This window comes from Chelmon rostratus, chromosome 17 (genome assembly GCF_017976325.1).
Source record: "Chelmon rostratus isolate fCheRos1 chromosome 17, fCheRos1.pri, whole genome shotgun sequence".
In the NCBI taxonomy this organism is placed as follows: Eukaryota; Metazoa; Chordata; class Actinopteri; order Chaetodontiformes; family Chaetodontidae; genus Chelmon; species Chelmon rostratus.
Genome location: NC_055674.1, coordinates 15,847,190 through 15,872,754, shown reverse-complemented (window position 1 = coordinate 15,872,754; position 25,565 = coordinate 15,847,190). Strand labels below are relative to the sequence as shown.

Sequence of the window (25,565 nt, the reverse complement as noted above, 5' to 3'; positions counted from 1 at the left end):
TGATGGAGGGGCATGAATAAAGGGAAGGAAGTGGTGAACGCAAGGCTCAGTTTTTATTCATTAATATGTGCAAATCTATCTCTAAATGGAACAGTGCAAAGACATGATCTGGAGACGCATCTGGAAGCTGCTTCACAGGTCGTAATAATGAAAAATCTTATATCACTGACAGGCCCAGTGGTGATTTTACTATCATGAGGAATTTATCTGTTTAAAAAAATGTGAACCTTATGTTTACATAAATCTAATGTGGACATATAGCCTGTAACTAAGAGTAACTGGATCATCTTCAAACCATGTAACAACAGTAATTAAAGCCCCTATCATACACCCACCCATACAACAGGTGTTTTCACTTATTTTCACTGATTAATCTTGACTCAACAACTCAACTTGACTGACGTCTCGCTCACTCTCAGGTTCATTTGTCACACCTGTTGTGGTGGGACAACCAAGTTCTGCCATCCTGATCAGCACATGGACTTTTGTGACCTAGGTAATTCCCACCATGGCTCCCTCCTATTTCTACCTGAATAGAGGTCTAATCAGCCAGAAAAACTGAAAACACCTGTGCAGGCCATTCGAGCTTCGATTTTCAGCGTGTATGGATAGTAAATATACGATGTTAGATACTGATTCATTATTTGCTTTTTATTTCGTCAAAATAATTTGAATAGTAGAGTACAGTGTCATTCTGTTTTAGGGTGGAATTTTATTTTAAAGATAACACTAACAAGCTAGCTCACATGTCTATCGTACCAAAAAGAATGGAAACGACAGCGCAACCACAGATTTTATTAGCTGACTAGATATCCGGACAGCTGTAGTTAGTTAGCTAACCTTGCTGTTTAGCTGTTAACAACTCGGCTAATGATAACGCTAAGAGACGTTATCAACCGGTTACCATAGAGGCTAAGATTAGCACATGTAATGCTAGCTACTCACTTCAAATGGTCCAAGGAGTGGATGTTTTTCGTTTTCCCCTGTCCTCCAACCCAGCTCCGTGACCGGCCGAACATGGTTGCGACTTTAAGGGGGACTGGTGTTTTGCCTGGCGTGTTAGTTTGCACAGGTTAGCGTCCGCATCTATCCATTACACCCACTTCCCCGGACAGAGAGCTACTTAACAAACAGAAGGTGATAGGCGGCGATAGCGGGGCTGAGGGGTCATTACGTAACAGGTTTTTTGTATGGTTTGTCTGGGAGTTGCAGTTCTTCTACGTTAGACTCTTGATACAGCAAACCGCAACGAGTGGAGGAGGACTACAACATTCACTTCTCACGTTAGCAGTGACGATTAAAGCACGCGACACGTCCTCTCGAGAGAGTCGTTAAGCCGATTGACACCTTAAAGACCAATCACAGCAGAGCTTGACAAGCGGTGAGCCAATCAACTGCCGAGGGTGCAGGCGTCGCGTCGTGGCCAGGACTGTTTTGATGCAGTTGACAAACATATCAGAAGGGGTATTTCCATGTAAAATAGTGACAGAAGCGTGTATTCGTGAGTGTTTCGTATTTTCTGGTTCGGATGTGTATACTACAAATCTCTCTGCTCGTAGAAATCTTCGTGTTTGTCCGCACTAGCATCGCATGCTACTGTTTTTAGCCATTGCCAACTGGCATGGCGTGAATTCCGCAAACCCAACGAACCAATGTCAAGAATGCGTCGAGCTAGCTAGCGTGATATTTTGATACTGTCTGCCGGTTATTATTAGCTATGAACCTTACGCCCTTAAGTCTACCTGTGATCGTTTTCTTATGGAGCGACCATACAGCTAAAGTAGCACCAGAGTACTAAAATAGGTGCCTCTCAATCTTAGTTTGCAGGTCGGGACGAGCCGACATGGGCGCCCCAGCCCCGACACCCCAGAGAGATCTCTAGCGGTGACACCTGCAACTCCAGTCCGCCACATCCTGGCCCCACACAAACGCAAGGACCCAAACCGTGGCTTTCTTTATTTTCTATGACACATCCAATTTATGCCCAGCTAGATTCGGTAGAATCGCTGTTGGACGAGCTCCCATATATGTTTTATCTGGGCCTGTTCTTTGTGAACGTCCTGATCCTCTACTATGCCTTTTTGATGGAGTACATCGTCCTGAATGTGGGGATAGTATTTCTGCCTGAGGACATGGACCAAGCACTGGTGGACCTCGGGGTGCTGTCCGACCCGGCCTCTGTCCCGTACGACACGGACACGGAGCTGGATGTCTTTGAGGGGTATCTTGAGTGACAGGGCAGTCCTGGAGGACGGAAAGGGAATTTAAGTGGAAGTGATGACGATGCAGAGGTCCGGTGCAGGTTGGACCAGCGTGAAAACACCCCGGTCAGTGATGTTGGGACAAAATGCCTCAGAGTGGATGCTATTGCTGCCTTTTTCTCACACAGACATATCAGTGAAAAAGTAAGTGGAATGTCTTGTTCAGAATAAGACACTAAGAAGTAAAACATGATTGTATGATTAGGCCCATAGGTCACTTCGCAATTTATTCTTTTATATTATTAAGTATAAGAAGCTGTAAGAAATGTTTTGGCGATTATCTGCTGTAACACTTGTGTGTCACACATCTCTAGGTTGTCTCGGCTCAAAAGAAGGTAGCTGGAGGAAGAGACTCAGCATCACCAGCCATGTGATCAGCGACTGTCCTGTGGGAAGAGCACTCTGCGCTGGATCAGCTGTCAGTCAGTCTGTTGCCACTCTAAAAACTATTGAGTCCGGTCGGACCCAGTGGGATTTGCAGTGCCGTCTGTGCCACTCACTCTGGACATAATAAAAGAGGAAAAGGAAGCACTGTGTGCTGCAAGTGATAGGAGACAGCTGTCCCTTGTGGATGAAAAATAATTGTTACTGGTGGAGCGTAATTCAGGTAGTCTGCATTGCAGCCAGTTCAGATACACTTAAAACAATTATCAAGGCTGTGCAAGATCTGGTAGCTGACCGCTGAAGGAAGTGAATTGAAAGTTGCCACCTCAGTCGCAGTGAGATATCCAACAGCATGACTCAGAAGAAGTGGCATAGTGCAGGAAAACCACGTCCACTGTAGGTCTGTTGCATACTTAGTCACTCACAGAACAACTTGTTTCAACTTGTTTGTCCTTTTAAGTTTTCTGACGAGAAAACGTGCATTGCCGGTTCGCAGGCTCGCTCATCGTTAAGGTGTATTTTGAAATGTGTCTTTTGAGGCCACCCGTAATGTGTATCAGCTTCAGGGATGTACACGCACTCAGGAGCACAGCTAGGAACTCGTGCAGGAGCGAGACATAACGCTGACACTGGACACAGGCTGTGAAACTGCAGGATATTGGCTATAACCCTAATCTCTTCAAGCTCTCTTATAAACCAGGAGCATCATACCACATTTACCACACTTGTCACTCTAGTGCAGAAAGTATTATTGTATCTAGGGAAAGTTATTTCTTTGATAGTGTGTCTGATGATAATTCAGATTATATGCAAATTTAAAGTTTTTCCACAAAGTCACCAGTAATGACAGCTGTGATCACACTTGTGATGTGTGAAGCTGTTGTGAGTTGTGTCAAAGGCTGAACCTCATATGAAAAAGAACCTCAGAAGAGGTGCTTCAGATATCTGACTTTGTCATCCTCTGTTGCACACATGTTTGTTTTTATAACGTTCCAACCGTGCGAGACATAGAACAAATTCAACGCATGATATTGGTTGTGTGTTTTTAAAAGAAATCAGTTTAGTCTGTTTTGTTGTCTGTTTTATCGCACTTTCTTCTGTTTGTTATGAATCTAGAATTCAGTTCAGAAAATGTTTATTCTTGATAGCAATAATATACTGGATTCAAGCAATGCAGCAATTCTGTAGTCATAGGAATGAGATTGTGCGCGGAATCAGGTAATTTTTCCATCCATCTGTTGGATTTGGTTGTGGCTGGGTGGAGGAAAACCGCCTCATGTCAGTGACATTTGGAAGGGGAGAGTCCACTTGATTTGCTTGATATTTGTAAGAAAGCATTACAGGTCTGTGCAGCCCAGTTGCCAGAATTGAATGTTGGCATCGTACGTTTATGCAAACCACAGATTCGTTACATATCATATCAAGATTTCTACAATAGGTATCAAAGTGATGCAGTTCAGATTACCGATACATGTATATGATATGAGTTTCTCTTCAGAGGGAGGAGGTGGTGGTGGCACGACAGCTAGGTGAGATGACTGCCAAAACCCGAAAAACTGGGTATTTTTAATGAGAGGTAGGGATGTTTCCCAGCCATGTTTTTGGCAACAAAACCACGTATTTTTAGCCAAAACATGATCATATCCTAACCCTAACCAAGTGGTTTTTGTGCCTAAACCTACCAGGACCTTAAGCACCAAGTTGTTACGGCATAAAATTGAAACAAAGTTTTAGCATATCCATGATTAGCAAAAACGAACAGTGCCAACATTTACTCTGGCGATTGCATTGATCTGTTTCTCATAGCATACAGTACAGTACTGTCTACCGTAGTAGCAAATTGTGCATACTAATCATTTCAGTGTGGTTGTTGTCCACCAAATAACTGAAGCTGTAGAGACAAAAACCTTTTCTAAATATTTGCACATGCACGTTTCATACTCTATACAAGCTTTTGTGCAGAATTCATTGCCTGACTGTGATTTGAACATTACAGTCTGCAAGACAGCCTTTCAGCCGCATGTATCACCAACACTTTGCCTACTCAGCTGAAATGGTACATTTAGTATAGGCAGATGAGTGTCCTCAGCCACACTGTGAAATGAATTCAAAAGAAAAGGCTGTGCTGCAACTCAAGAACAGAGAAATAAGAAATAATTGTGTCAAACACGTTGATGACTGTTTTTGAAAGTTCAACCAGTATTAATGATGGCTAATAACCAAATTCTTTCTTCTTTTTTGGATTAAGGCTGCCAGTAAGCAGTGTTATGTAGTGACATTTAAAATGTTTTGATTCGGTTGTATATGAATTTGTTTAAATCTGTGTGTCCATAAAAAAAATCTATTTTTGGCAGGATAAAAATCCTCCTGAAACAACATTTAGATCATGTGACTAAAGCTCAGGATGCTAATATTCATTAAATATAGTAAAGCATGTTTGATCAGAGAGTCGTATAATCAGTAATAGGTAAGGGCTGACTGTACATGAACAATGAATTGTTAATAAGTATTCAAGAAAGGATGTAATCCAGCTGCTGGAGGTGGACGACACTAACAGGCTGATACCTGACGGTCAGTGTGACGAGTCGCTTCCCATGTGCTAAAAAGCGAGAGAAGCGGTCAGATGAGATTTCCTAGTTTTCTCTGAAATCTGTTTATAAATCACCTGACTGGTTTCAGGTATGAAGCTGTTTGTGCCACTTCCCGGGAATGATACCACACTGTGCTGGTCGGGTTCCGATCAACTCTACTCACAGGATTAGCCTAGTGGAAACCCACGAGACTGTGACCGATCAGAGCTTCCGCTCGGGTTGTCGGATGTCTCATCGTCATCAACATACAGCCTTCACCCAGCGCTTGTGTCATCCCTCCACATGTACTTCTTTTCAGACATGCACATGCTATAATAAGCTATGGATCGTAACAGAGTTTTATTTTCCAATGTGTATTTAATAAACTTTGGGCGAATGCCAGCGTTTTGTCTCTGACTTCCACTGTTTGGACTTTACATGTTTATTAATGATCATGCAGTAGATGAATGGCAGCAACAGAAAAGTGGACTGCTGACTTGTTACCACCTGCTTCCTTTTGTGTCACTTTCCATTTTTTCCACAAGAGAGCATCAGTGCACCAGCAAACTCCTGCAGCTTGTCGGACCACTCCGATGCCACTTGATGAATGAAATCTTCAAAATATCTGACAGCTGCCCTCTGGTTTTAAGATTTATTTAGTATCTGCAGTTTGCCAGGAATATATATTATTGATATTAAGATTTTTGTGAGTGGAATAAAAAAAATTCCCTTTCTTTTTCTGGGGATGTACTGCTTGGTCCATTTACACATGGACCAAACATTACAGCTTTATTTATTACATTAGTACTGTATCTGTAATTCCATTTATTCATATAAACAGAAGAACAGTAAAGTACATCAAATAAAGACTAAATTTAGCCCCTTTAGCCTACAAAGAAACTGCTGCTTGTTTTCTTCCTTCTTCCTAAAATCTATTTCACAGCCACAATAAAAAAAAGAAATGTACCGTAGATTCTCACGTGTTTCACATCTGAGACATTCTTAATGAAATGAAAGACTGAAATACCATTTTGCTTCATCTTATTCATTTGAATTGGCCTGTTAGACACTTGGACTGTGTCTTGTGGAAACAGGTCAGAATGTCGAAACTTGTGATTCTCTGATGTTTGAGCTCTTCAGTGACCTGACGTTTCTTTTTGTTTCCTTTTTACTTTTAAAGCAGCACACTAGTGATTTAGAATTCCACTTACAAGAGGCAGATTAGAAAAAGAACGGTCAAAATCAAAGCATCACGACGGCAGAAACACTGGGTCCTTCATTTCCCATGATGCAATGCCAATGACTATGTAGCACACAAGCAGCTAACACCGGGGCTGAAAAACGAAGCCAGCATGGAAGTGCCATAAACTGCAGTTTCTTGAATGGCCACTTGAGGCTGGCTCCAAAATGAGTCAATCCCCATAGACCCCCATATTAAAATGTCCAACTTGACAGCAGAAATAAATAAATGGTTTTCGTCTATAACTAATTTCCCCATTCATGACAACTGTATGGGGGTGAATTTTTATATAACTCACTCATTTATATTAAGGCTTAAAGTTAAGCATAATTATGGGCACGGCCACTTCTAGTTAGGTTAGCTTGGTTTGAGCAACCAGGCTTGATTGGTACCCCCTCAGCTTCACCAATGCTCCACCCCTTAGCAAATTTATTGTTTCAGACACTGGAGTTAGGCACCGCTGGTGACAGCCGGAACCACCGCCACCAAGTTTCACCTACATGGTGACATCACCGCGGCTACGTCCATGTTTTATACAGTCTGTGGTATCACAGGGTTCCTGCTAAACATTGAGTTTCCAACCTATTTATGGGTAATATAAATCTCAAGAGACAGCAGAGTCACTATATGGAACATTCAAAGTAAGTATTTATATCACAGTTTAGTTACCTCTCACCCATCGATGTTACCATGACATCAAAATTTGAGGAAGTATGCTCACTACTGCTAACATTTTGACAGAAGAAAAAAAATCCAGCTTTGAGCAAATCAAATAATATAATAAATAATGCAGAGTTACAGACACCACAACGCTTTTAAAGGTCAGTTTGCATCAAAACAGAGAAGAGAAACCTGTTGGGAAGGAAGTGAAAAGGACTTATTATTAAACCCATCAATTCAGTAAACATGTGAAAGTAGTAGTGAAAATGAAGAAAGAAACGAGCATGTACCTGATGACAACATGAAACATTTTATTTACATTAAAGTGCCGGGTGATTGTGAAGCAGTGTGCATTTTACAGCCACAGAACGAGTGCAAACAAAATGCCTGTCATAAAAAATGGAAAACGAATGAGGAAATATCATAGTGCAAATGGGCTTTTTAGTGCACTCTCTCTCTGCTCCTGTTTGTTTCTCAAGCATACATTCTTTAGAAAATGTATTGTGTAGTGTAAACATGTATGCATGAGATGCGTGTTAAAACAAGAAGAAGCTCATCATCATCGTCGCAGTCGAGAGGTTCCGTATTATTCTAATGGCAAAGGATCCGGCTGTCCTGCTGCTGAAGCCTCTCGAACACGCCGTATGGAATGCACTGGTTCCACATCCTGCAACGAGATGGGAGGAAAAGCACGAGCGAGGTGAGAAACATGGCGTGGCGGGAAGGAAATTAGATAAGAATACTCCAGTTTTGGTGGTGGGGCCTGAAAAAAAAAACAAAAAACAAAAAAAACAAACAGGTGTGCAGGAGATGACGATGATCACACAGATGCAAACGCGCTTCCCTCACCTCAAAGTCTTGATTTTTTTACAGCTTCTCAGACTGACTGCCAGGCTCTGTACTCCAACATCTGTCAGCTTGTTATACGCCACGCTGTCAAACGGAAGCGAAACAAATCACACTTTAGACATCTCTTCAACGTGCACTACTGTGTCTACTGACTACCGACAGACCACACATCATCTGACCAGCATGAACTTCTCTAATCATATGAAAATGATATACAGCACAAAATACAAATATCACAGTACATTTTCTCATTAATTAAACAGTTACAGTAAAATATAGAGTCAGATATGAGGACAGGAAGTTTTATATATATATATATACACACACACACACAGACACACACACACACACACACACACACACACAGGTATAGATATTTATTGTCTTACTCCAGGTCAGTGAGGGAAGCCATGTGTGGCAGGACAGTTGCTAAACTCTCTGCCCCTTCATCAGAAATCACATTACTGTAAAGACTGGAAAAAAAAACAAAGGGAGAGAGAAGTGAAAACATGTGAGTTTACAGTTCAGGCCATTTTGAGTGTTGTGGTGCACATATGTTGTGTGTGTGTGTCTATGTTATGTACCTTAAACAGTGCAGCTTGGGCAGATCCCTGAGCGTGGCTGCCAGCTTCCTCACCCCCTGGTCTCCGATACAATTCTGCGACAGACTAGAGGCCAGAAGGAGAGAGAGCACACACTTTGATCAACACTGCACTGAAAGATCTGACTGTGTTATAAACTAGAAGGTGTGATTTATTTTGCAGTGGGAGTTCAAATGTCATCGCAGCCTGGGAAAGAAACGTGCACTCACTTGAGTACCTCCAGGAAACAGAGCGAGCCTAAAGCATCGGCAAGTTTCTCCGCTCCTTCGTCCCCGATCTTACTCTTCTCTAGACTGAAGGTGGAGAGAGAGTGAGCACTGCTGTCAGACATCAGAGACAAAGCATAAACGCAGAGAGACTGATGCACTGAGACAGACGTAGAGGTAAAGGTGTGTATATTTACTCCAAGTGCTGTAGGTTATGTAGACCTGGCAGGAGCTCCCACAGCTTGGGAAGAGTCGGAGGACCACTCTCTGGACCAAGCCTAGAGGGAAAGACAGCGTGGTCGGCATCATCATCGTCACTGTCGTCATCATCATGAATTCAAATGTCAAAAGTCAGAGTTACTCACTCAAACTCCAGCTTGCGCAGCTCTTTGACAGCTGGTACTCCTTCTGCTAAGATGGAATCTGATTGGCTGGAACTACAAGTAAACACAACACACACATGAGCAGCCGGACACATATAGTTTAGTTTGTATGTGTGTGACTGAGCGTATCTGTGTGTTTATGTGTGTGTGCGTGCGCCATATTACCTGTCCGACAGCCTCTTGCGCATATGTATGTTCACCAGCTTTGCCAGGTGCTCTATGTGACACACCTGTGTGACCTTCAGGGGGTGGATCTTGAATTTGGACACCGCCCCCTGTCGAAGCCCTTCTTCACCGCTCTGCTCCAGCTGCTCCCACAGGCTGATGACATCTGCAATGCATGCCCTAAAAGACACCCAGGGGTCGACACTGCTGTCAGTGGAATATCATCAGAGGCCAATGAAGGAATAAATAGCCCAAAAATGCAGCGTTCTCTTTGAGCACATCAGGGCAACTTATATTCTGTCAAGCTTTCCGTTCTGCTCAGCATGAAGTTACTTTTATAACTGTGGCAGAATTACATCTGAAATTCTTAATATTTTTTTGAAACAATGGGTCCTTAAATCCAGACAGAGCTTAACAAAAGCAGGTTTTTCATTTAGAGGGCAGCCAGCAGGTTAGGCCTAGTGTGATAAGTTTGATAAGGTAAGACCAGCCTCTTAAGTCATTTCCTTCATTCCAGCCCTGCAAACACACTGGTAAGCTTGGTATGTTTTCACTTTTAATACTGTGAATGACTAATACTGTGTTTGGAAACACTATCTATGGTAACACTGGCTGAGGTTGTTGGAGTGTAAACTTCCACAAATCAAATAAAGAACAGTGCAGAGATGCTGACTCTGACAGTATCCAGGATCGGCTTCCATGCAGTGGAGGAAATACTAAACAATAGATATGCAAGTTGTGAATGTGGCTTTTCTTTCTATATAACCTCACAAACTTTAATGTGGTTATTTGTGTGCTCCTTGTCCTTTGAATAACATGTTTACTCTTACTACAGCCCCACACTCACCGCTTTGGGGAAAACCAAAGCTTGACAGCCCTGTCCTGCCCTTATTAGGGCTGCTACACTATGACTGGACAATCGCTGTTTGGGAAAGAGGTTAACAAACTCAGTTGATACCAAGCAGCTTTTTGAGACGTGGACTGTAATCTGTACCTGTACGTGTTGATGTTGTTGAGCCCCGCCAGAGCTCTGAGTCCAGAGATATGTATCCCAGAATCCTCCAGATCCAAACAAAAACTTCTACCTTCAGTTCCACCCCTCTCCAGGACGTTCTGCAAAGCGAACACGTCCGATGGGTTGAGTGGAACTCCACGACATGTCAGGACGTCTGGAAGATTCGCTGCCAGGTGAGCAACTAATTGCGCACTGCCGCAGTCTCTGCTGCCATTAGCATGCGTGGTGCTTGCCTCATATACGTAGTGACAAGCCTCCAGGACCTGGGCAGGGCTCAGATCCCCATGCGAAAGACCTTCGAGGTGTTTTGTTACTATAGCCTGCTTGCCGACCAACATATCTCTAAATGCCGTCTCAGTGCACGAGTGAAGCCTCTGCAGCTCTGTCCTGTTGTGGAACAGGAGCCCAACTGCAAACCGCTGGGTGAGCTCGAGCTCCTCCCTCTGAGGCCGCCGCCGTGCCTTTGGGCCTGACTGGAAAGGAAGGGTCTGGAGGAAGGCGCGGTCTGATACAGTCCTTGGGGGTACAGAAAGCAGGAAAGAGTTAGTGAAATCCAGAGAGGGTGGGGCAACAAGGGACAATCTTTTTGTCAAATCATTCTCACAGAAACATAAAAGAAGACTATTTTTTTTTGATGAATCAAGAGACTTTTACCTCGACAGAGACAAATGGACCCCTGCCAGGTAACTCTGAAGGAAAGGGTTGGCCCACAGCAGGATGTGGTCATAATCTGCATCAGCGTTTTCAATGACCAACCTCCCTCTGTTTCCATTTATTTCTTTCTCTCCTTGTCCCGTTTCTTCTCTGTCTTCTCTTCCTCCTCCCCCCGTCTTACCGCTTGAGACAGCCTGCCTTGTCCTCAGGTGGTAAGACGAGAAGAGCCCTGTCCTGTAGCCGAATGCCTTGAATTTTGCGGATATGGTCCGTCCTCTGGGGAGGATTGAGGAGTTTGCTTTGACACCCTCCCAGGCCAAAGAACTCAGCTGGGACAGCATCTCTCTCTCCTCCGTTTGATCTGCTTCCCCACCAACACTCGTCACCTCCTCATCATCTTCTTCCTCCTTCTCCTTTCTTGTTGCCCGCCTTGCTCTTTGGGTGCCAGTTCGAGCCTTTGCTCTGGACCTAGTCTTTGCATTTCTGTGGCAGCTCTTCACTTGAGAAGTACCTGAGGTTTGTGTCTGGGTGTCTTCTACAGATTGTTGTGTTTCAGGTTCAGGCTGTGAGTTTGTGGTCTTACTGTCCTTTTCCATGATCAGACGAAGCACTTGATGGCAGAGCCCAGTTAAAGTTCTGGGCAGGACCTCCAAACTTTTGGACTGTTCTAAAACCAAGCAGACCAACCGACATAGTCCGGGGTTCCAGCACTGGAGCTGTAGGTAGCTGCAGTTTTTTAAGCAGTCCAAAGCAGACGCTCTGAGGGCAGGATCTGTGAAATACTGGGACAAATATGTCTCTACGTCCGTGGGGGTGAAGCCACACACCTCCAAATAGCTGTCCGTCCGCCGGAGCAGCTGACCAGCAGTGCTTCTTGGTCGGGTAGAGAGCAGAAGAGTGCAGCCTGGAAGGAGAACCCTCTGCAGGATGGCAGAGTATAACTGTCTTACAGTGTATGTCTGTGCTTTACTGTCTCTCTGCAATGAGGTCAGTAAGTCCTTTTCTAGAGTCTGGAGTAGAGTTTCGTAAACACGCAACTCGTCAAACCCGTCAAAAATGATGAGCACACGCTTAGGAGCTGCAAGGATTTGAGTGTACACTGCCTCTGGGTCCATGCAGGGGGGGGCAAAGGAGGATACGTTTAACAGGAGGGTCTGAAGGCTAAAGGTCGGCTCCGTTAACGTGAGCGCTTTGCCATCTAATAAGAAGACGAAGTCAAACTGTGGGATACAGTCTCTGGACCAGTCAAGACACAGCTTCCGGATCAGGGTGGTTTTGCCCATGCCAGCATTGCCAAGCAGCAAGATGGAGCGTCGGGGTTTGTCTCCATTTGAACCTTCGAAGATCTGAGTGGAAAAAGATAAACATATAGGTACAAGAGAGTTGCAACCATTTATTACACCAGTCATATAAACAAATCAAAATATTCTGCTTCATTGTATTGAATTTATTTGATAACTCTTTTTCTACCCAATGAGAGTGAAACTCTTACCTGACTTCGCTGCAACAAACTCTTTTGTCGATCTGTGTCTCCCATGATAACAAGCTCTTTGTTTGCATTTTTTCCGGAGCAAAGAATCTTTCGCTGGCTCAGTTGCACATCAATGTAGTGAGAGGTCAGGCTGAGGCCTGCCTCCATATCCTGGCAGGCTTGACTCATGTGTGCTTTGACTTCCTGGATATAGTCCTTTACAACCTCTGAAAAATAAACACAACTGTACACTGAACTGCCGCTCCATAAAGCATGATTTGTACTTTCAGGTCATTTTGGATAAAAGCAAAAGCGAGGGGTGAAAGCACGTGGCAACTCACGTGGAATGTCAAGGGCAGTGGGAGACTGAGGGAGAGGCGATTCCTTACACACAGACGTCTCTGAAATGCAACATGTCGTGATATTTTTTAACATGGGTAATTTATGCAGAAGGAGAAAGAAATGAGACATGTCCGGTACTCACCGATGCTGGGGGAGAGGGGTGAGGCACAGGCGGGAGACATTGCTTTGCTAGCGGTGTCTGACAAAGATCCTGGTGGGGATGAGCTCATTTGGACTGGCGCTACTGCACCGTCCACTACAAACACAAGAAAAGAAAAATTAAGAGCCTGCAGTCAGGTACAAGAAGTTGGTCGAGGGCGGTCGCTATGTTGCTGCTTAAAAGACAGAACCAAAACGGAAAACGTGGAAGTACATGACTCTGCCAGTATAGATCTCTGCAGACATGCACATGAAGAAGAGTTGGCACGCAAGCACACACACATGCACAACCCAAATGAAAGGGTTTTTTTTTACTGACCTGGGGAGAGAGGTGGAACTTGGCGTCTGCAGGGTGGTGACGCAGCAGGAACTGTATATGTGCAATAAACAGGAACACATGAAATGTTAAAAGAGTAATTTAACAGACATTTAACACAATAAAACAAATCAAATGGACAGAAACAAAATGCGGCAAATCTCATCTTCTGGGAAGCTTCTTCCAAGCACGTGTTGCTTCATGACTAAACGCGTATTGCAGTGCATCGCATGTCCTTTCTTAACACAACCACTAGGTCTGGTGGAGTGGAGACTTTAAACAAAAGAGGATCAAGTACTCTGCATGTCATGTTGGTTTGCCACCAGATACATAATTCCGCACAGACACAAAGTAGTCCCATCTGTCTGCTAGTACTATATGCTTAATGGGGTCAAAGTCAGCACAGGATTCAATTGGATTAAGACTGAAATTTTAGCAGAGAAACGTATGCAGACAAATGTAAAAAGCTTCTGGTAGACAACCCTTTTCAATTATTTCACATTCAAACAGAAGATCTGGAGTAGGTCTGCGACTGCTAATCACAGCTGGGTCCAGGCTACACTTGCAGATCTAGTTTTCAGGGCTATTAAAACTGCATATCAACAGAATCTGCACGTCCTTGACACAATCAACTCCTCTTGGACACAATGCCAACAAAAGCTGAACACTACAAGCTTCACCAACAGGACGTTTTACAGGGCTGCTCAGTTGGACCGCACTAGATTGAAAGGGGGCACCCAAAAGAACTAGCGTCTGTGTGCGTGAATACTTTACTTACCTAATATGTAAGTAGGTGCAGCAGCTGTATTGGGGAGTGGAAGTCTAATAACTGGAGGAGAGAGCCTCACTGTCTGGACAACCTGATATCCTGGATGGTCTGGGATGGTGATAAACTGAATGGAGGGATGCAGATGAAGGATTCTCGGTGGAGTGGTGGAGAGGCCCGTCATCTCTCCTGGACTTGACTCTGATCCCGTGTCATCGCCTGCGAAACAAGTAGCGACAACGTTCTTATCGTTCTTTGCCGACGGGCTCTGCTAACCTTGAGTGGTCCAAGAAATGGAAGCTGAGCGAGGAAAGCAAGCTAAAAGTTTAGTTTCCGAGGACACATCAAGGGGTTTCGCATTAAAGACTTTCGTATCTGTACACAAACGTGAAAATGAAAGCTAAGTGGTCAACAGTAGAAGACTGATTGCTGGGCTTACAACAGTGTACTTATAACAATAAACACCTCCTCTGAAAGGAGTTTTCATCATGCTGAGAATCAATCGGACATCTAAAAAGCAGCGTGTGAAGGAAGTCGGCGAGGTGAGAGTTCTTCTTTTGGTTCATCAGCATCACCTATTTTCTGACAAAGTCTAAATTAAACTTCCTCATTCTTGATTTGCATTCCGGTGCCATGAAGGAACCAAGTCAAGCAAAGCCAACCAACATCCCTCTAACTCGTGACTCTAATGTTACTGCTGCGGCCTCACACTGTTAGTCTTGACTGTAAAATGCCATTTAGTTATACAGTCAATTCTCATGTTGCGGTTCTGCTCTGAACACGACAGGTTACAGTACAGCTGCGTGCAGCATATTAGATGAGCAATTTACTGTGTACGTGCGCCAACCTGCGCTCTGTTGTGGGGTTTTATTCTTTCGCGATAGAAAAAAAAGACACAGAGCGTCAGGGTTTTACACCCGCTCGTCTCCACATTCAGCTCATTCTCACTGAAGCGTGAGCCCAGCGGAGCAACGGCAAATGACGTTTCCTGGGGAAACAAAAAGGCATGCCACAGACAACTGATATGATAGGAACCTATTCACAGGTGGGAACAGATTTTGGAGAAGTTCACCAACAAAAGCAAATTAAAGAATTAGAGAAATGAAGAAAAAAAAGATCTTGGCTACATACTGTAGTACCTATTCAATTGATATCATTGATTCATATATGATATTAATAACCCCTTTTTCACAACTGCTCAGTTTTTAGAAATACTGATGCAACCTTTCTTGTGCTTTTCCCGCAGCTCCTTTCATAACAGCAACTGGAACTGGAAGCAGAATTATTTTTCTTATCACATCTTTAAATGTTAAATAAACCCTTCGGTGTCCGTCTGTTCCCCTAAGAATTCATTTACAACACAAGCGTTAGAGACTTACCCTGGGCGACAGCTAGCTCAGCCTGCATCTCTTTGGTTTTTGGTCGACCTACAAGAGATGAAGAGCCAACATCACAACAAGCAAACTAAAAAACACTTGGCTGACCATTTGACCGTTGGTGTGGGGTCAATATAGCACCGACACAACACTGGGTTAATTTCACCCGGAAGCAACGGTCAGAAAACCAGCCAACAGTCATTTTGATCCAGTAACCCAACGATAATATAAATATACCACAAACAAACACCCCGTTGGTGTTAGGTAAAGTTAAGCATCAGTGCAATACTGAGTCACGCAATGTGTGAATCAATGGCTGGAAAAGCGTTTTATGTGTACACTGCATGTGTATCTTCGGAGAAAGTGCCGCTTAAAGGATCAACTGTTTCGCAAGTTTTAGTTCCTTAACTACAAATAACAACACAGATTCTCTGTGCACCTATTCCAAACTTGACCGCTGCTGTGAACTAGTTTTTACAATTACCGTAGGCTGTCCTGAAGATTTGGCTAATACATTCACCTGGACTCTGTTTTGGAATAAAAAGGCTATATAATTTTATCTGACAAACAGGGCACCAATGAAACATTCGCTGCGAGACGGACAGATTGCATGTTTCACAGTGTCCCACATTTGAAGCCACAGTGTCACAAGCAGTTACCTGGCAGTAACCCAAACAGTGTGGGTAGCTCACCTGCTGCTCTCCGCCTCTTTGGCCTAGATGGTGTGTTCTCATCAGTGGCCCTTTGTGAGCGGGGAACTGGAGGGGAAAATTATAAAAAGAACATGTAAACCTGCTACACAGGCAAGCAAAGCTGATGCATTTGGTTCAGGCTTGCAGAACGTTGTGGCCTTAAATCTGAAAATGAAGTTTTACATGACAAAGAGGTGATGAGGACATTTGTCACTGAGCTGCAGTCAGTAGGTTCTAGTTAGCGGCCGGTTATCTACCTCTGGGTCTCTTTCTGCTGTTACTCGTTTTGTCTGTTAGTTTGTCCTTCTGCCTCTGCTGGTGGTTGTCTGGGGGGCTGGGCAGCTCTGTTGGCATGGGAACATCACCTGAAGTGCATGAAAGAGGAAGTAAAAGAGTCAGTGAAGCAGCTAGCAAAACAGAAATGGTTGTTATTCACATCAATTTTAGTACTGAACTGAAGATAATGGCAGTGAGGCGTGTGTCTCCAAACATGTTCAAGTGCAGCACGGGGTAAAACGTAGGGCAACTGTGCCTTGAAGTGTTAACCGTTGTGTTTTGTGGCCACTAGCATTACTTCCTTGCTCTTTAGGGACACAGAGAGCCTGCTCTGCTCTGTTTGTAATTCCAATTTTTATCATCACATTTTCTTTTCTTTTCCACTCACTTCATTAAAACCCAACATGTAGAAAAGAACTGAATTAACCCTAACCCTTCTCAATGTGCGAAAGATGCTAAATCCCCCATAAAACATTGTCATTGCAACAAATGTTTTATTTTTTACATATTATATTATATGAATACTCCTTAAATTTGCCAAAAAGTCATTCACAGACAGAGAAATGCACAGAATGGCATCCCACACAGTGATGTTATTCATGCCTGGGGTCAGTCAGGGAATGTGGACACGTTGTAATATTTAACAAAAGTTCACTATTATGTTTTTTCTCCTTCATCACCTGCTATGCATGAGAGGAGGAGGTCCTTATTGCAGGTGTTGAGTTCATCTTCGCAGGTCAACCATGGATCGCCAAAAAGCACATCAGCATCTAGGTAAGAATCCGGTGACAATAGATCAAGCCCTGTGTTCACGTCCACTTGTGTGTCATCACACACTGAACACTGTGAACGAATGCATATGTGTGCAGAGGTTTGGTTACAACTTACCCACTATCTTCCCCAGGTAATCTTCATTCAAGAATTCAGATAAATCATCTACGACACACATAATGAACATAATGAACGTCATTCAGATTCAAACCATTTAAATATCACAATTCATTGGACCAGCCAGTCTATTTTTGGGGCTGCTTTTCCAAAATCAGCGACTCTCAATTCTAATGTTTTAGCATTTTATGAATATAAATCATAACAAGAAGAAGGCTGCAATAGTGGAAAACATCCCATTCATACAAGAACACTGGATCTGAATGACCAGGAAGAGCACAGCAAGCTTTAGCCCCCATGTCGTGCAGGATATGTGGGCTTCTTTGCTACCTTGGACCTCACGCAGCTAAAACTGTTAATATAAATGAATGTAGTAAAACGTTCAAAGTTACACATTTAGCGGTTGGTGGCGGGGGTTATAGATGTGGTTACAGACACTTGGCGATTTATTAATTTTTAACAGGGTGGATGGTGTGTTAGTGTGTCTCTATGATCCTCTCAGTCATCCGTGGCTACACACACAGACTTGAGTATTTACAGTGTGTAGTTGAGAGAATATTATAAATCCAAGAAGAAACTGACAGACGGGCGGCCCTGAGAGAAAAAAGGTGCAGTTACAAATCCATCTGCTACTTCAGCACCACAGACAGCACCATGGATCTATCAATACACAGCACAGTTAGGCTGCTGGTAACCCCCCTCATCCGCCCTCAAGACACCTACTGGTTACAGAGGTAGAGAACACCACCTGCAGACCAAGTCTTGAGCCAGTTCTTCTTCACTGGTAAAACTAGTGCATGAACACCAATAATGGTGCCTTTCAACCAGCCTGTTATTCATCTTGGTGCGTCTTTCATCTGCTTCTTAATGGGCTCATCCCGTTTTTGAATAAAAAGATTTTACACCCGATGCACCATTAGTTTTATGAACAAACCAAAGTACCTTTCCGTGTTGATTCATGCAGATCCAGAAACAGCACTAACCTGGTAGCTCTCCCAGGTCAGGGAACATGCACGGGTCCTGGTCCACTTCCTGCATCTTGGCAACTGGTAACACAGATAAAATGAAATAAATGAAGGGAAGAAATGAAGATATTGATGCATGGCGACTGAGAGCACGGTGCTGTACTGAACGAGCACTGACGGCAACCTCTTGACCTGCACAGATTAGCAGTGAACAGAAACGTCACAGACTGGCCAGCATTAGATGAGAACATGTCTTGGTGAGTGCTGTTGCAGCCAGAGCAATTTTCAATTAACACCATTAACATTTTCATATTAAGCTTCAAACACAATGTCACTGTTGTTTCATTTGCTGCCTGTGCCGGACTGTGCAGGACCATTGTGGTCCAACTGAGAAATCCCACAACCTGGTACAGTCTCTCCCTGCACAAAGACACGAAGGACACGGCAGCTGTACCAAACAAGCTGAGGAAAACAGTCCCATAATAAGAAACGCACGTTGAAATATCCCAGTTTACATAATATTAGGTGTGTATTAGGTGCTTTGGCAGGATTGGAGCAGTTTTCTGTTTATCCCAGTGATTTATTGGATTAAAAATATCACACAACATAATCATAGTCATATTATTTATTCCCCAGACTCAGAAAGCTTTCACAGTTGATCATCAGACACAGGACAACAACCAGGAACCAGGAAATTACCACTTAACGCTCTGTTAAAGAGGCAGCTTCAGAGGGTAAAAAATCAGCTACACTGTGACGTGCAACAGCCTTCGTTTGAGGTCAACCTCTGTTGCCTCTCTCACATCAGTTTCCTGTCACCTCTCTAGTGGCAGTATGAAATTAAGCCGTAAAAATAACAAAACATTAATAAGTAGAAGTATCTGTAAGAGACAGCATAGAAAGGTACGAGGAAGTAAGACTGGATTCTTTGTTTGGTGTTGGCACTCGGAGACGTGTGCGACAGCGTTGCTGCAAGTGCTGCTGATGCTGTTTATTTCGATTATTCAACATCCCTTCAACTTCATTTAGAGTGCGTCTATACGTGTGTTATTACAGCGTCCTGCTTGAAAGTGAAACTAAGGCACCGTGTAAACAAGCCTGGCGTAAATCAGATGATGATTTGTGCGAGATGTGGCATTAAAATCCGCACTGAAATCATAAGCTGGTGAATCCACTAAGGCTGGTTCTCATTGCATAATGCAGAGTACATCTTTGTACAGTGGGTGGTAAATGTGGGATTATATCAGAGACCAGCCCCGACTTGCCATGCAGACCTTGACCACCGTCAGCTTGCTTGCTACATCCCTACATCCTGCTTCATCTTGCACACATCCAGCAAACTTAACAATGAAAAACTGTTCTGTCGAAAGTGTCCCCCCCCCCCCCCTTTTTTCTCTCCTTCAGTTTAACTCAGCCTAACATAAAGGCCAAGCTATCATAGTGCACTAAACTGTGTCTAATTTTAGCCAATCGAGAAAGATAGGGAAAAGTGACTTTCACCACATGCCCGCCGATGTGAATGTGAATATTTTGACTTTGTTGGTGTCGGTTAGACGGTTCTCAGGCCCACCCTGAGCACCCAAAGGGCTGATCGTTTCAACCAGACAGCCTCAGATTTCTTTGGATGATCAAACTGTGATGACCAAACTTTAAACAACGAGCTTTGAAACGTGGACAAAAGAAGGAGCTTTAAATTGCTTGTCTTGAAGACTCGTTAACCTGGCTTCAATTAAACATTAAATATTAATAACGAGCACAGCATGGGGACCACCCGGATTTTACAATCAACTCTGCACAGTTCAACAATGTTGCACTTCCTGTCCTGCCCAGTGCAATGGCAGGTATCACATTTCAGGTATCATTGGCAGTAGGTTATGGTTATATAAGCCAGACACACACCCTAACTAAGTCAAACTCACCATAACTCTGCCTGCCAAATCACTAACCTGCTTCATCTGGACTTTCAACTCACATCTATGCTCAGACTTGCGCCATGACACAATTAATCTCGATGAAAATTTGGACTTGTGGCCTGCACCCCCCCCCCCCCCCCCCCCCCCCCCCCCCCCCCCAAGCCCGGTGTTCGTGAGTGTTTTTTTTTTTTTTTTTTTTTTTTGGGTGCTGCAAAAGCATTGGAAGTCCCCCCAAATACCCGGCTTTCACTGACTCCCCCCTGACAACAACCCCCTCACCTCATGCGTGTATTTTGCACATGGAGGACATGCTGGACGGTAGACCCCCCACATAAGCCACTTCACGTGCGTCATTGAGTCTAGTCGCCTTGTGATGGCTGAACGTTTGTAAAATTCATACAAAACATCGCTGTTAAGAGAAGTGTAGACTCCCATCAACCGGATATTAACCGTTTGGGCATGATAAAGGTTATATGAAGACGGAAAGTATCAGATTGCAAAATTAACCATTTTTTTTGTAAACTTTTTATTTTATTTTATTCTGCTTATTTAACGATGAAGGGGGGAAAACTTTACCCCTGCGTATAAATAAGCAGCCGAAAACAACCTGAAATCATTACATAACGCCGTAAATACACGAAGAACATGTAGATGAAAGGAAAGACGGCGGCATCCTTCCCTATCAGTGCTTGCGCACTTTGGATAGATGCGCCCAAACCGCCTGGTCAGAGCCGGGGAACCACTCACCTGCCGGGCCGGCCTCACTGGATGATGCTCAGGTCTTCCGTCCTCCTGCTGTGTGATCCCTGGGCGACAAACTCGGTCAACTAAGTCACAACATCTACCGCCTACATAGATGCACGCATACAGCATGTCCTGAGGCGAACTCGGTGCGCGCAACCTGCTCCCTCCGACAAGCTTTTGCTTTCACTTTGCCGAAACGCGCCTGAAGAGGAGCCAAACTTTGCAAGACGGGATGAGGGGCTGCAGCAGCGGGTTGTGTCTGGGACAAACTGCAGTTTCGGTTTGTGTCTTCAAAAATAAAAGGAGAACAACTCTCCCTCTGGATGTGGAGAGCCAACACCTGCCTCATAACTCACCTTTTAAAGCAGCTGCTGGAAGCTATTAATTATTACTACCAACCCTTCAGTTAATGTCAGATTTAGTCTCAGATATGTGAGAATATTGGTATTATTATTATTATTATTACTGTACTGTTGTTATTAGGAGGTCTGTCCCAGGTCAGCTTATGACACTTGCCTCTTTCCATCACTTTCCTGCATGAGGTCCTGTTTGTTTTACTCCCACAGTATTTTCCCAGTAAGGTGCTTTCCACTCTCTTTGTGTTGTTTCTGTTTCAAACAGTCTGATTTTGAATATCACACTGGTTGAGCTCAGCTCGACCCCCGGTACAACACGTGAAAAACACCATCACACACTCGTCCTGAAGGAGGAAGCGCTGGGTGTTTTGGTTATTTCTGGTGGAAAGTACCTGGCCTACCTGTTCACCAGCACCAAACTGATGAGCCTTGTTCTGCGCCACGCTGCCACACAGGCTCATACCATGAATACCTGCTGCTGTGCCAAGTGACACGATGCTGCTACAGTGTTTCTCTCAGAAACCAGTGGGTGTGCGTGAAGACACACACACTCACACAGACACACAGTCAATGCTGGCAAATATGGGGGAGCAAGGAAAGGGAAGAGGTTACAGATGGTGGGAGGAAGCAAAGACAAAGAGAGGGGCAGATGAGTGAAATTCTTGAGAAAGGTGTGTCGCTTTAGAGCAAAACTGTTGATCTTGCTGTGATTTTGTAGGTGTGACAGCGTTACTAGTACTGGGGAATAAATGCAACAAATTGCCGATAATTGCTGGCAGTTACAGATTAATAACCTTTGACTGAGTGGACAGAGGCCTGAGCGGCGACACCCATACGGAAGAAAGTCAAGCTCCGCCCGTGTGGCTGAGTCCTATCACAGCCATCTCCACAGGGACAAACCTCATCTGGGCCGCACATTCTTGCCATCTCTGCCATGATAGCAGTTTTCCCACAGCAAATTCCATCATGGCTGCTCGGTGTCCACGTCACCTCAGCTCGCATTGCAAACATCAGCTGTTTGACCCTGAAGCCCAATCTGTAACTCTTCAAACGGAAAACTGAAGCTTTATCAAGCTCAAACTGTTGTTCTTTTTACTCAGTTACATGTATCTGACAGCTTTGTTTACTCGTTCCATACACTTTAAACAAGTTTTTGCTCACAAAACATATGAGGAGCTTCTAGAGTTCTGTGTTTTGTTATAAGTTAGTGCAACTAAAATGATCAATTGACCTAAAATTAAGTGGAAACGATTTTGGAACATTTCATGCTTCCACCTCCACACCTCCTCCTTGTGAGGTTTGGACAAAACAAGCATTGTGAAGGTGTCACTTTGGGATCTTTGCATGAGTAAAAGTAACATAATGATGTATTTTATAAGAGTATAACAGTCACAGAGAACATTCTTCTGCATTGAGTACATTTTCAGTTCTGGACTTTTACTTAACAGTACTTTTCAGTGTGGTATTATTATTCCTTGAGGCTCTGAATACTTTCTCCACTCCCTTTTTTTGGCCTGAGAATAACTCAAAATGAAACTGAAAGTAAGTCACACCCTAACCACCAAATCCTCACCGGGCATTTATCCACAACAAACTAGCCGTGACTGGTCATGGAAGGCACATGTCCAATGCAAGGCTGACATTTATTTTGGGACTTTTTTGTTGGAAAGCAGGAGAGCAGGGCACACGATGTGAGTGCAAACTTACCCCAGTGTGAATCCAGCCTCTCCTCATCCTCTTTATTCTCACTGAAGCCTGTCATGCTATCAGTGCTGCACATTTTTGCACCATAAGCATCCCTGAAAACATTTTCCACGCCGTCATTAGTGTTTGAGTACAATGAGTGATCTTGTGCCTCAGTATGAGGGTCCTTAGGCATACAGGGAGAAAGTAAATGTGCAATGCCTTCTCTAAATCCTGGAAAGCCACATTGTGTATCGCCTGTCAACGAGAGCAGGTCCTCTGTTGTGTCTGTCATCCAGCAGACGTCGAGATCGCCGACAAGCCCATCAGTGATGTAGTTTGTGTCTCTTGCTGGACAGGCTTCAACAGGTGAGGCGTTTCTCGCTGCTCCAGAGAAGCTGAAATGATCCGTGTTCAATCCAGTCGTCGCCACGCCGTCGCTTGTAGGTAAACCGAGGCCTTCTGGTGTGTCGGCGGCTCCTCCTGCATCCAGTGTGAACTCTGGGTCTATAATCTCTGTACAGTAAAAGCTATTCGCACAAAAATCTAGTGTTCTGCAAGCGATTGCAAGTTCTGTTTCCTCTTCCATATTCAAAGCAGGGCATCGAGAGTCGCTGCCTGTGGCTGAGTTTTCACTTGTTGAACAGCCAGTCGTCATACAAGGCACCAGGGGCAGCAACATGCTCCGTCCTCGGTCCCAGTGCTGCCACAGAGGGACAGCTATCTTTCTGGCTGCCTCCTCTACCTGCTCTAGCCACTCCCTCTCATCCTCTGAATTCCCCTCATTTATTCTTTCATTATCACTTGCTGGCTTCTGCATTGATTCTGCACCTCTCAGCAGTTCTGTTACTTCTTCATCTAATGCGAGCCTTCTCTGGAAGTCATGTTCTGTCTGTGAAGAGAGGAGCCTGTGATTGAGGTAGTGTTCATCCATCACTGGTGGGTGCGTTTTTGGCCCGGACCACGCGCCGTCCTGTCCATCCACTGGTGATACAGACTCTGGTCCTGCGTGGACGTGGTCACCGGCAGCAGAGTCTCTCCAGACCTGGCAGAGCTGACCTCGGTTGGGTCGCTGGTCAGATCCCGGTGAACTAATCGAACCAGATTGACAAGCTGTTTCGGCCGGAGCCGGCTCGGGCGCCATCCCCTCAGTAAGTCGGCGCAGACTCAGGCTCTTGCTGTAGGCCTCTGAAACGATCCGCTCCTCCACCAAACCCTCCAGCAGGGCTCGGATCTCATCAGGAGAGGCCCAGGTCAGACCCAGCCGCACCAAGTCCAGAACCTCCTCAAACTGAGTCATGACGACGACGTCTGCGCCCCGGACATTGTTGTCTGGCATGCACTTGTAGAGATGATTGACTTTTATTTTTTTTAAGGAACAAAAACGATGTTGGTCAGGAGGCGTTCCCATTAAAAGAAGGAGGTGTTTGCGTGGTTTAGGGGAGGTCTGTATAATGAAAAGTTTCTTTTTTTTTACGTGTGAATGCACATGAGAGGGGCTTTAACGGCCTGGAAGTAGAGACGTCATTATAATCAGGAGGTGAGGTTACATAACGCCTACACAGGCTGAAAGTCACTCCTGTTGTCTAGCCACCATTCATTTTCTTTAAAGGTGCCTGATATTTTGCTGTTTTTTACATTAATAGTGTCAAACATACACATGCTGCTTTTTGTTTGATTTACACACATCGTTTTAAGTGCAGAATCAGACCGCGCATACTTCTCAAACCAAGAGGAACATTATTCCAGTTTGATGAGTTATTGTGTTTCACTGATTTAGGGAGTTTTTCTTTATGTAACACAAGACCACAATAGAGGGACTACATTTCTGTATTTCCCTAAAACTCCTCCACCATTCCATACTGAATTAGTCATGATTTACCGGTTTTCAATCACAAACATTCAGCAAATCCACTCATAACTGAGCACTGATACACACTATCCTCTCTCCTCCACTTCCTACATGACGCTTTGCCACTATAAGTATTTAGTTTAGTATTTCAGTGACTAGAACAGGTTTGGCTAAACAAAGCCGTATTGCCATGCCCGATATTCACCGTGCCTCATTTGCTTAGTTTCACCTCAGCCACACCCTCTGTAGCAGTTATAGTTACACTATGCAGATCTTCCTGAAAAACGTATGCATCTCCTGCCTTCTGCCTCTAGTTTCTTATTATTTTGCTGTGTTCGGGACGTTTCTGGGTGTCAACCTTTTGGTTAGTTGGTGTGTAGCCCCCAGGCAATAACAGCGCATAAGGTGTGAGGGCGGGACTCCTAGCAACCAGGTTACATGGCTGTCTCCGTATCTCCCCTCTGCTCTATGTCTGTGTCATGGATATATGCTTGCTAAAGTGCTCGGGGGACATAAACATTTGTTGGTGCTCACTGGGGTTAAGAGCTGTTGATTTTAAAATAGTGAACACTGCCTCTGTAGATGGTTTCCTGTGTACTGAACCATTTAGGGGTCACAGTCTTTCATTGCTTCAAATTGTTTGATGTATTCTAGCAAATTAAACTGATTTTGACCTTGCACTTCTGACTTTTACATGTATATATACATTTTTCTACATAAACTGAATTGCTTGAAATGGAAGAAAGTCACACTTTTACAACTCAACAGACTGCAACC

At 44.2% G+C, this 25,565-nt stretch overlaps 3 protein-coding genes across 3 annotated transcripts in view; 1 reads left to right on the top strand and 2 right to left on the bottom strand.

The window, feature by feature from the left end:
- clec16a (C-type lectin domain containing 16A) overlaps positions 1 to 1,097 on the bottom strand; it is a 39,669-nt gene extending 38,572 nt beyond the window's left edge. Inside the window, exon 1 of the mRNA XM_041956755.1 lies at positions 946 to 1,097. Coding sequence (XP_041812689.1) covers positions 946 to 1,019 — 74 coding nt within the window. The 5' untranslated portion in view covers positions 1,020 to 1,097. The remainder of the gene's footprint in view (positions 1 to 945) is intronic.
- Positions 1,098 to 1,409: 312 nt separating this feature from the next.
- On the top strand, positions 1,410 to 5,626 carry dexi (Dexi homolog (mouse)). Its single transcript, XM_041957115.1, has 3 exons — positions 1,410 to 1,501; positions 1,821 to 2,405; positions 2,576 to 5,626. The coding sequence occupies exon 2, from the start codon at positions 1,965 to 1,967 to the stop codon at positions 2,232 to 2,234; it is 270 nt and encodes an 89-aa protein (XP_041813049.1). The 5' UTR covers positions 1,410 to 1,501; positions 1,821 to 1,964; the 3' UTR covers positions 2,235 to 2,405; positions 2,576 to 5,626.
- Positions 5,627 to 7,227: 1,601 nt separating this feature from the next.
- Positions 7,228 to 24,275, bottom strand: ciita (class II, major histocompatibility complex, transactivator). Its single transcript, XM_041957224.1, has 22 exons — positions 22,961 to 24,275; positions 18,259 to 18,321; positions 17,276 to 17,323; positions 17,068 to 17,157; positions 16,369 to 16,476; positions 16,112 to 16,177; positions 15,423 to 15,470; positions 14,056 to 14,262; positions 13,281 to 13,331; positions 12,945 to 13,058; positions 12,802 to 12,861; positions 12,482 to 12,687; positions 10,990 to 12,335; positions 10,315 to 10,851; positions 9,321 to 9,500; positions 9,138 to 9,209; positions 8,970 to 9,050; positions 8,776 to 8,859; positions 8,549 to 8,632; positions 8,354 to 8,437; positions 7,965 to 8,048; positions 7,228 to 7,782 (listed from the first exon to the last, which is right to left on the bottom strand). The coding sequence occupies exons 1-22, from the start codon at positions 24,273 to 24,275 to the stop codon at positions 7,707 to 7,709; spliced, it is 5,004 nt and encodes a 1,667-aa protein (XP_041813158.1). The 3' UTR covers positions 7,228 to 7,706.
- Positions 24,276 to 25,565: the final 1,290 nt, after the last annotated feature.

Bases quoted from the DNA above. Each gene is read 5' to 3' on its own strand.
- ciita (XM_041957224.1), bottom strand. From the start codon at position 24,275: ATGCCAGACAACAATGTCCGGGGCGCAGACGTCGTCGTCATGACTCAG. The intron at 8,633-8,775 runs GTGAGTGCACGT...TCTGGCCTCTAG, and splicing joins TGTTTCCTGGAGGTACTCAA to TCTGTCGCAGAATTGTATCG. The intron at 8,438-8,548 runs GTACATAACATA...TTTTTTTTCCAG, and splicing joins CCCAAGCTGCACTGTTTAAG to TCTTTACAGTAATGTGATTT.
- dexi (XM_041957115.1), top strand. From the start codon at position 1,965: ATGACACATCCAATTTATGCCCAGCTAGATTCGGTAGAATCGCTGTTG.